Source organism: Anthonomus grandis, chromosome 13 (assembly GCF_022605725.1).
Source record: "Anthonomus grandis grandis chromosome 13, icAntGran1.3, whole genome shotgun sequence".
NCBI classification, from domain to species: domain Eukaryota; kingdom Metazoa; phylum Arthropoda; class Insecta; order Coleoptera; family Curculionidae; genus Anthonomus; species Anthonomus grandis.
In genome coordinates this window covers 12,300,136-12,311,845 of record NC_065558.1, presented here as the reverse complement: position 1 = coordinate 12,311,845, position 11,710 = coordinate 12,300,136, and the positions used below count along the sequence as shown (strand labels likewise).

The following is an 11,710-nucleotide window of genomic DNA, read 5'->3' as shown; positions in this document are numbered from 1 at the left end:
TTTTCAATTTCAAAGTTTATTTTACGAACCATATGCGATGATAGTGCATAGTTAATCGCTTGCCGGTGTTATCAGTTTTTCATGTGACAGAAAAAGACAAATAAAGATTTTAGTACTGCTATTTTAAATTTGTGACCATTTTACTTTATAGCTGACAGGAGCGGAAAATTATGGGAAAAATGTTATTAAGGACTAGAAAAATAGGGTTGGTTTTTAGGGTCACTTGTATTTGTGTTGTGAGTTTTACTTATTTATTTGTGGCTTTGGTAGCAAATAATGCTAAGGGTGGATTTTCGAATGAACCCGTTTTAGGTAAATATTTTTTTAAACTTTTATATAATAATAATAAAAAAGGGTTAGTTAAGTACAAAGCTTTAATGGGTGATTTTAAAACTAGTAATGCTTTGTTTGCACAATCAAGGTATAAAACTTGACAAAAAAGTCAGTTACAAATTTCTTAATAAACATTGATGAACTCAAAAAAATTCCAAAAAATTTATTCATTCAAAAAAAAAAATAATAATAATAAGGTTATTCAACAAAATACAGTAAAATAAAGTTTAAAATTAAAATGTCTAAATAAACAAATGACCTTGTCACGGGTTTATGAATACACTAATACTAATTATTTAAACAACACACTAGAGTAATAATTTAAACAAAATTAAAAAATAAATCTTAATTTGGTACTATCAAACTTATTACACTAATAACGATAAAAAGTACGACGAAAAGTAGATGAATAAATAAATAGGCTAAATATAGTATTGAAATTGAATAAGGGAAATTTGTTAATAGTTTGTTTGAAAAGTTGTTTTAAGATGTTTGATCTCTATGTGAATAAATTTGTAATAAATACAGCTTACATAATCCTAAATAAATACGATTGTTCGTCAAAGATCTCAAAAATATTTATTTTATCAGATGGTAGACTGATTACCATTATTTTATTTATCTAATGCACGTAACATACTCAAAAATCAATGGCGCATATATTTTTAATTAATAATGATCCTTAACTGATTTTTTAAAAAAATGAAATGCATAAATAAATACTTCTTTTAACTGCTAATAAATCTTTCTCATCAAAATCAATACCATATATTCATAATTCATAAAAGAAAATTATCTACAAAAATTTAAGCAAATATATGGTAACTAATTATAAATTTTGATGTAAAAAATTGAAATATTCTTATATCTTTATCTCGATAAGCTGAAAATTATTATTTACAAAATCGATTTATATCCATATGAATTAAATAATTTCATATTAGTTAGTAGTAATAAATAAGTGCCACAGTCTTTGATTTTAAAAAGACCGCTTTCAGATTTTGTCCTATCGATAAGATAATTTTGTCATTTTTTAATCTTTATAACAAATATCTAGGCTTGTTAAAAGAATCCTTTTTTTAGGACAATTTATCCTATTTTACATTTTTTTTCTATTAATTTTACATATCTTTAGTATATTTTTGGCATGGTTTTATGTTCTAAAATACTTTTATACAACTCTTTTTTTGTATAAGATATAAAATTTTTCTAATTGAATTCAGAATTCCCTCCTATATTTACGTTTTAACAATTTTTATTGATTGAATATTTTTTTAATTGATCTGCAAATATTTTTATTGTTTGATGGCACTAATTACAAAATACATAAATTTAATAATTAAATATCTTAAAAATAAATACATTCAAATTCTTGACTTGTTTGGTTTTTCAATGTCTTTTCAATTCATTGATGTTTTGTGCATTTAATTACTTAAATATTATTAGCGAAATAAACCAAAGTTAACAAAACAATTACAATATTAATGGAAGCTGTCTCTGGAAAGTATGTAAACGAACCAAAGAAGTCAATTTCAGAATGTTGATTACTCACTCTGGTGGTTCTAGAGATAGATTTATTCGAGCCATAATTAGTAAGGTGACTTGGATAGTGAAAACTAATATTGCCTCTTGTAGGTCTTTATTAAGAGATCTTTTTCTTTGATTTTGAAAGTTAGGTTAGAAAATACATTATCCAGATTATATTGTAAGTTTTCAAAGTCCTGGAATAATTTGACAACACAGCTTAGTTTCAGATCATCTGCAAAAACCAGGTAGTTGCGGCAATTAAAACGTTCATTAATATCATCTATGCAGACGAGTATTTAATATCATTTATTATCATTTATGAAAACGAGTAGTGCAAGGTGTGAGCCAAAAGGAATACCAGATGAAACCCAAATTACCCTAGAGAGAAAACCGTCTATTCGAACATTAGGCCTTCTGTTGGATAAGTAGCACCTGAACCAAGATAATAAAGTTCCTTAAATCCCATACACTTTAAACTTATGAAGCAACATATTATGTGAAACTCAATCAAATGCCTTAGAGAAGTCGGTATATATTGTATCCAACTGAAACCCCTTCTGCAAAGCATCCAACGTTGTTACAACAATAATGGATCCAATAGTGAGGACAGAAAGTCACAGAAATCAAACTTTCAAGAATGTATGCAAATAAAACGAAAATTAGTAATAGAGGTCCTATCACCTGTCTTAAAAATAGATTTAATAAAGATATCTGTGCTGTTTGAAGAGAAAGATCAAAGATATGATGCAATGGTCTAAAACTACAGTTTTTTAGGAGAAGTATAGGTATTCCATTTGGTCCTGTTGGGGTCAAGAGAAGACGTGGTGTCAAGAATATACCTGAAATCGTAATATGGTGAGAATGAATATGGCTGTTAATATATATATTATGAGTAGGAACATCAAGATTAGTATGTGCACACAGTTGTAAAATAATAAGTAAAGTAAACGAAAAAGATTGAGTTTTATAAATTATATGCCTTTTTTTGTAAATAGCTCTTGTGTTTAACTTTACAATATTAATTAGTAAATCAACTATTTATCTTTTTACTTTAAGTTACTGTACTCGTAATTAATGTTCCTTGAAATACGTCGACACTGCAGTCTTGAGGCTTCAGGGAGGTAAATCTCAGTCTTTTATGGATCCATTCGACATTAGTAAAAATGTGTTTATGTTTTCCCTTTTTCTTTGCTTATTATTTATCATGAATTTTACTTTTAAAAATATTTTTTTAATTTATTACCATTAATGTTGCCAATTTATTTTTATAATATTCACTTTTCTGAAGGAACTGCAAAGAATATTTCCAATACTATTTAGGAATATTTTAAGCACTTGATTTATCTTCACCCTTTAGTCTAAACACTTAACGTAATATGGAAAAAATATCAGAAAAGTTTATTTTTATTAATTATTGTGCAAGATCTTTTTTACTTTATCAGAGCAAATAAATCGACAATATTGAATATAATAATGCGTCATTTCTTTGAGATTCGAGATGTTGATCTTACCACATTGCAGGTGATAAACCTTATTGAAACGTTTATTGACGTAATTCATATTTTTTTGCGTTATACAAATAAGATTTTTGCGTTGTTAATATAACGCTCAATATTGCATGCATTGCAATTCCATGATTTATTATTAGGAAGAATGTTCGGGTAAAACAATTAACCAGGCAACAAATTCGCATTCTAAAGACGTCATTATCTGGATAGGTGATGATAATACGGCAACATAAAGTGATGTACAAATATCATAATCAAAGTGATGCCTTACAGATAAAATAAATCTGTTATATCTGTAATAGGTATAGATGTAAAAAGGTGTATAATAATGCACGTAAAGGGTCCAAAAGGCAAAATTTTGAGAGCCTAGATTGACTTTTTTATTTAACTCTAGAACTTACATTGCGTTCATTTAAAAGAAAATATATTCATATAATATTTATGATATTTTAAATAGATCTAGCAGTTTTAACTAACTAACGAATAAACGTCACAAATCGTTCTTAGAAAGACTTTACAAGATCAAGATTTCTTTGTTTAGATTATAAATGACGATATTTACGGAAATTCCTAAAGTTTTCAAAATTATATCTAGAAAAACTTGTTGCAAATGTTGCAAAATATTTTGCAATATATATATGACACGTTACCATTGCTCCTTTATTAATGAAACAAGTTAGCCCTGTACTTTTTATTTCATTTTTGCAAACATTTTAATTATTTCGTATTATGTTTACCACATTTTGATTATTTCCTAATTTCAGGAAGAATTTGCCTAAAACGTAGTTATTGGATACTTTAAAGTTTGTAAAAATGTATTTATTGTATGAAAAAAAATTATGATTTTCTTCCTAATAAATTTAAAAAACGGCAAATTTAATGACTAACCACATACCAAAGTTTATTTCATGTTAATATTTATTTACTAGTACAAACGAGGCGATACCATCTCCCTAAATTTCACCTCAGCACTGGAAAATGCGTTTAAATCAATACAAAGGGAAGCTAAAGGCATAAATATTAACGGGTCCTTTTTGAACCATCTCCGATTTGCCGATGACATTTTCATAATAAGTAACAACTGAGTGGGATGCTGGAAGTATTTGATGATGCGTTGAAAATGATCATTTCAGAAACTGAAATTATCAGAACATATACAGGGTGTCCCAAAAATCAACGATAAGCCGAAAACGAGCAATAGACCCGATGCTTAGGGATTCAAAAAAATATTTAAAAAAATCTATCTTGACTACTTTGAACATTATAGGCATTCATAGAAAACCGAAAAAAATTGACACCTCCTGTTCGAGAAATTACAAAACTAAATTCAAACACAACTGTTAACATATTTAAGAAATTATCAGATTTTTGCTCAACTTGTGTTGAAAATTGTGTTTTTTGACCATCATTTCCCAATTTTAACTAACTCTCCAGGAAAAGAAAATTATTTCACTATTTAGCAAGTGATTTCAAAAGTTGGCGTATCTAATCTAAATTTCAAAATGGTACACTTAGTCAATTAATTTATTGAATGTCTGTTTTGATCTGTAAGAAGAATCTTTGAGTATTATTACTAGTTTATTGATTTCAAAAATGTTCCAATCAATCATAATTTTGTTTAAATTCAAGGTATTCCTAAGCCTTTCTACGCACATATATTAATTAATAGAATTTCGGTCGTCTGTTCCCTTAACCATACAGAATACACACCCATTTTTAATTTTACAATTTTCCAACTTAGTACTGATGGCGACTTACTTTCAATTACTCAACTTTATTTAGACCCTTGATCCTTATTCTCTTCATCTTATCCTTTTCTTATTTTAGGAAATACCTATAGGAGTTCGCGCCATTTGCTTGCTCTGTCCAAAGATGTTTTACCACGAAATAAAACTGCGACTGTACCACCAGATTTCAAAGTGCAAAATTCATCTTCTGGGGCAAGTCAAAATGTTACCTCCCTTGATAACTCCACCTCCCAGGTAAGTAATATATCACCTTCAAATTTTATAAACTGATTTTTAAACGACATCTTGTATTAGGCAAATGAACAAAATTGTACACCTCCAGCCATAGAAGAGTTCCCTTCAGACGGTCTCACTAGGGAACAAAGGAAACATGGTTGGGTCCTGATCCATTTATTTATAGCCTGTTATCTGTTTATATTCTTAGCTGTTGTTTGTGATGACTACTTTGTGCCTTGCATTAAGAAACTCTGTGATGGTAATTATTTTCAGCCTGACATGATACAGCTCCACACATTTTAGTTTTTAGTTCTTCACCTGAAAGAAGATGTAGCTGGTGCAACGTTTATGGCCATAGCGAGTTCCAGTGCGGAAATTTTTATTAACTCAATTGGTACCTTCATCACACAGGGAGACCTTGGTGTGGGCACTATAGTTGGTTCTGCCGTTTTTAATATTTTAGCTGTACCAGCTTGTTGTGGTTTCTTTGCAAATATGGTAAGTTTTTTCCTCAACTAAAGAACTCCAGGAATGTCTTGAATTTTACAGGGTTATCCTAATATTTTAAGTATATGTGTAATCAATATAGATTTCCTAGAGATATTTAACCAAAAACTCTACGAGTTAGTGAGCCAATACTAATTTTAAAATCTTTACCCTTTTCTTCTATGCCCTAATCCCTCTAATATCATAATATGAAATTTTTAGGTGTTAGACTTAGAATGGTACCCGTTGACCAGAGATAGCGTAGTTTATGGTATGTCAGTCATTTTGCTCATAGTTTTTCTGCAGGACGGAAAAATTTTCTATTATGAAGCACTATGTCTAGTGTTGCTTTACACTATTTACGTTCTCGGTAAGTGTTTAAATCCTAAAAAGTTAATCTATACAAATATATTATAATATTTCAGTAATGGTTTTCAATGACAGTCTAAGATCGTGTTTTCACAAAATTGTGACTAAATTCAGAAGGAGGCGGTTTTATAAAGAAATTATAAGCGAAAACCAACCGTTACTCGTCCAATCTAATGGAAAAGTGAATAACAATTATAGCAGCGGGGTACACGACATCTTGGCTTCTGATCTAACGTTAAAAGACATCGAAGAATTAGAAGAATCAACGAACATCTGGGAATGGCCGACTGAAGATACGAAAAAAGCGAAATGTTGGTGGACATTTACTTGGCCCATTTCATTTATTTTGTATATGACGACACCTACCATGAAGAACCACCCGAAAATGTTTGCGGTTACATTTATTATGTGCATTTTCTGGATAGGGAGTGTTTCTTATGTTGTGGCATGGTTGATCACTATTATAGGTAATATCAGTAATAATTATTATTTAGGAGTGCTATTTAATTTTATATTTATTATAGGTGACACATTGGAAATTCCAGATTCGGTAATGGGTCTCACGTTTTTGGCTGCTGGGACAAGTGTGCCCGAGGCAGTTTCTAGCGTTTTAGTTACAAATCAAGGTAGGTGTTTCATCCAGTTGCTAAATATATTTTTTAAAGATTTTAAAGGATATTTTTGACCGTTGTTCCCAGATAGCATACAAAAACTTGAAGTCATCAGAATTTTTCAAGTGGCTTTTGGGATTTAAAAATGAAAGATTAAAAAAACTCAGTCGTACTACTTATGAATCGATCATCGATTATCAAAATGATTCACATGATAAAGGTATCACATATTAAGAATCGTATAAGACTAATAACGAAAAAAAAAATACAGTCAAGATTCTTGAAGTGAATCATCACCCTGAGGCTGATATTTCCTTGACACTACTGACAAAACTAAATATTTATTATCTAAGCTGTTGAGTTTGATGTGTAAGAATAAAAAAAATATCCTGTGAGCTTACATTTGGTGATCTGTCTGTCAATCTATAGGGAATATTAAGGCATTAAAAGTTCGTACAATTATATTACGGAAGAAGATTTAGAAGTAACCATTTGGTGTTAAATTACGTTTATCTGGAGGTCTTCTAAGAGAGCGTTTTTTGAGGATTCTCTTCATTAATTGATTTACTCTTCTGAAATATGATGAAGTCTTGGAGAGGATAATTTTCCATTATTAGTATAAACAGTGATGTATTGCAAATTGAAAAAATCGATTAGCAGTGATTTACTGGAAGATGTTTTAAAATTACATAAACACTCAAAAGACATAAACAAGTTTAAATGAATAGAATAGTGATAGGTGTAGAATGACTCCAAGGACATTGAGGTCTCTAGAACAGACAGGAAGTATTCCAATTTCCAGAAGGAATAAAATTGAAATTTAATTAAAAAAGCTGATCATATGAGAAATCACTTTATAACTTTGGAAAATATAAAAAATTAACGAAAATAAAATGGAGGTGAAAAATTGATTGGAAATACTGAATATATTGTAATTTTCTTGAAATTAATAGGGGCTATTAATTATAATACTCCTTACATTAGAATTAATAGAATAAAATATTTATATAAAAATACAAGAATAATAAATAAAAATAAGAATTTGATTACCAATGCCCTATATTCATATAATTATGATTTTAATGTTTCAGGTCATGGAGCAATGGGAATATCTAGCTCAATAGGATCAAATACTTTTGATATTCTGCTTTGCTTAGGGTTACCCTGGTTTATTAAATCTGCTTTTTATCCAAAAGTCGCTGGCGAATACTGGATTACTATAAATTCTCAAGGAATAAACTATAGCTGTGCCTGCTTGCTTACCACCCTAATATTAGTGTATTCAAGTTTCTGTTTTAACCGATTTAAGTAAGTATTTATTAAACGTCTGGTTTAAGGTTATGTATTACGTTTTCTTTATTATAGGTTGGATTGGAAAATTGGTCTAAGTTGCCTCATGATGTACGTGGGATTTTTAGTGTTCGCTACACTGGTTGAGTTAAACGTGTTTTTCCCCGTTAATTTACCGACATGCGGCAGATGACAGCCAATATTTTTGGACAACCATCTTGGATACTAAAACTACTTAATATTTAAGTTTTTGCCTAATGTTTGCAAGTTGTATTTGCAGTTAATAGTAATAACACTTTTAAAAATACTTTGACATTTTGATGATTTTTTCTTACCTACTTATTCTCGAGAAGATAGAGATTACGTATTATATCCTAAAGATGCATCAAACCTTAAAAGCGAATGATACTGTTATAAAATTTAGATTAAGCAGTTATAAATATTAATAACAAACCTAGCAACTATAATAAGTAAATTATTTCAAATATTTAAAAATAAATATAGTTGAATGTAATACAACCAAATACCCATTATCACCCAACGTCGTAAAAAAACCATAACATAGAGAGGATTTGAACCCGGGACCTTCTGCATCCAATCCTCATGCATTCATCTCTCTCTCTCTCTCTCAGTGCCATTTTTGCGTCAAAAGAAATAAAATCAAAGGAAATTTTTACTTTGGAAGCTATTGTTCTGACCAAATCTATAGATGATTCAAACAACTTTTTTAAGTTTCAAAGTGATAAAACGAAATTACTTTATATGGGTCCTATAAAAAGCAAGAAATATGTAAAAGAAAATGTTTTTTTTTCACCTTATAAAACTCTTTTACCTGACAGATGAATCTGCGTTAAAATGAACATATTGAAAACTGCACTAAAAACGCATTTGGCTCTTTTAGTGCAGTTCTAAACTTCTATATAACAATCGTCACTTTCTAAACTTTAATTTAAAAAAACAACTATGTAAATCCCTTTATCTTAAGTAAAAGTTTATATCAAGGTACGGGAGATCTAGCCCAGGGCTACTCGATCTAACCGTAAAGAAATCATAAAACCAATTTACTCAAAGCACTGAACGCAAATTTCCTATCGGTGTTAAAATTGCTTAATTATTACTCAAGTTGAGTATTATTACTAAAGTTGAGTTTGACCGCCTTTGTATTCACCGATGGTTTAGGTACTGCAAGGTACCTGCTAGGTAATACACTGCCTAATAACCTTAATATTAGGCAGTGTATTATAAATTTTAACTCCATTATAAGTAAAGGAGCCTTGAAATTTGACAGTTCTATGTTTTGGTAACATGAAACTTTAAGAGCGACGTAATTGTCGGCCATATATGTAATTATTACTAGCGAACCTGTCATACAAATATCTGGAAAGTTTGGTGTGGACAACTTTATAGACCAGAGTAGCCATATTTATTTTAAATCATTCATTCAGCTTTAGCCTAATAACAGAGTAACGTGGTTAAATTTTCTTTTGTTATAATAGAACTTAACGCAAGCATTTTGTAGTTTCTGTAAACTTAATTTGTCCCTTTAAGCAAGGGCTGGCCAAAATAGTATATTTCTCCGTAATTTAGAAAAGATAAGCCAGTAAGTTTTAGTTTGATAGTGATTGATAAAATGTCCCTATGCATGTATAAAGTTCTTAGTTTATAATATGCTTTTTGTAAAATGCTATTGACATGATTCTCAAAATTAAGCTGGTTATCTAGAAGTATACCTACCTAAGTTTTTTCCCAACTAGAATGCTGCAAAGTATTTTCGGATAGATTTATAATACCATTAAGCTAGTTTGGAAAAGGGTGACACCTGAAAAATTATATCTAGGTCAGCATTATGGTCTTTTTTGGCATTATTCAACTTACAAAAGGGAAACAAGTGGTAAAGATAAACAGCGTCTGCAAACTGATAAGATTTTCAGGAATTTAAAAATTCATGAAAATCGCAGCTATAAATGGGAAATAAAAACGGGCCTAAAATACTACCTCGCGGAACTCCTTGGCCAACAATCGTAAAAAATCATTAATTTGTTGATGCATGGCTTTTGCCAATATTTAAAAAAAAAGTTGGAAATGAGACAATTCGGTTGGGTTATTATTTTTTTATATGGTCGGTTTTTTAAATCGGTTTATCAAATCGGCTTTTTTCCACTCAGATGGAAATTTGGATGACATATGTTTATTTATTATAAGAGTTATATAGAGGGTAAGATAGGGAATTAGAAAAGAAATCATTTTATTTCCAATACCGTCCGATCCCAATGAGGAGGAATTTGAAATTTAAGAGAAAAAAAAGTTTTGTGAAATTAATACGTTGCAACATTGTATAATTTGTAAGAGTAGTACTTCGGATACTGCGATTTGATATATGGAACTTTCCTCTACAACACTGACAGAAATAAAATACAAAGGATACAAAACACACGCTGTAGGCTCCCATACGTACGATAATATTAAAAAATATGATCACATATGCTGCAAAATATCGGAGTGTCAATGGTTTATAGCCCTCTCTAAATTCCTCTTCATCTCATAGAAATTAATTCTGTCCTAAGAATAATGTACTTAACGCAAAAATATAATATATTTTTAAGACAAAAAAAATAATTTTTAGGTTCCCAAACATACTATCATGTATCAAAGATCATTCACGTACAACTCCTTATCAAACAAAATTAAAAAGATATATTTTTTATAAATTTAAAGGTAAGGTGCGACAAATATTACTTTCTCATCAAATTGGACAATAATAACCACAAAGCGTAATGCTGTTGGGTGCAGCTGTTGCAACTGGATTGTTAGCTGTTGAAACTCTGTGAATTAGCTTGTAACAAAATAAAAATATATTTTTCTTTATTTAATCTTTTTTGTGTATTTTAGAGAGATAAGTTATTTTTTGTTGCCATTTATTATGATAATCTTAACTTAATGGTGATTAAGGTTAGATAACTGAAATTCACGGGCTGAGCAAGAACAAGGTGGGTTTCACGAATCTGTCTAAAAAAAAGAAAACATTTCTTTTATCCTATAATTTAAACAAATTTCATTCTTACAATAAAGCCATTTTATCTATCTCTATCTTCCCAGTTTCTTATCTATGCTTGTTAATAATAATAAAATAATAAATAATATTTGTACCCACTAAAGTTTAGACTTTTTGTAGAGAGAAAATTGTTTCTTAAACCTATTTTGGAGAGTGAACTTATTAGTGTAATTAGTAAACTAAGAAAACATACGTATTAATTAATGTAGTATATATGGTAAGATAATGTTTGTCACATACAACAATACTAAATATATATAGAGGTTTGATAGAATCGATTATTAACTATGGAATTTGTATTTGGGGGGCTGCCAGTAAGACTTTCTTGAATCCTATTGAAATCACCCAAAAAAATTATAAAAATATCTTTTTAAAAAAATATAATACATCCTACAGAGTTATTATTCCAGGAATTTAAATTACTTACCATTGCCAAATTATATTTAAAATCAATAATTAGACTCCTTAGTAACAAGAAAATTAACATTAACTAGATTTTTAGAGAATCATTCAAATATATTATCAAAGTATGGTCTTCTTAGGTCCCAAAATATATAATCGATTGCCCCA

The 11,710-nt window shown here is 29.4% G+C and overlaps 1 protein-coding gene across 1 annotated transcript; it reads left to right on the top strand.

Annotated features, from left to right (window-relative positions):
* LOC126743968 (sodium/potassium/calcium exchanger 3-like) lies at positions 1–8,395 on the top strand. Its single transcript, XM_050451261.1, has 9 exons — positions 1–312; positions 5,196–5,350; positions 5,411–5,591; positions 5,643–5,830; positions 6,041–6,188; positions 6,244–6,654; positions 6,712–6,813; positions 7,890–8,106; positions 8,164–8,395. Exons 1-9 carry the CDS (start codon positions 171–173, stop codon positions 8,279–8,281), a joined length of 1,662 nt encoding a protein of 553 aa, XP_050307218.1. The 5' UTR covers positions 1–170; the 3' UTR covers positions 8,282–8,395.
* The last annotated feature ends 3,315 nt before the right edge of the window (positions 8,396–11,710 follow it).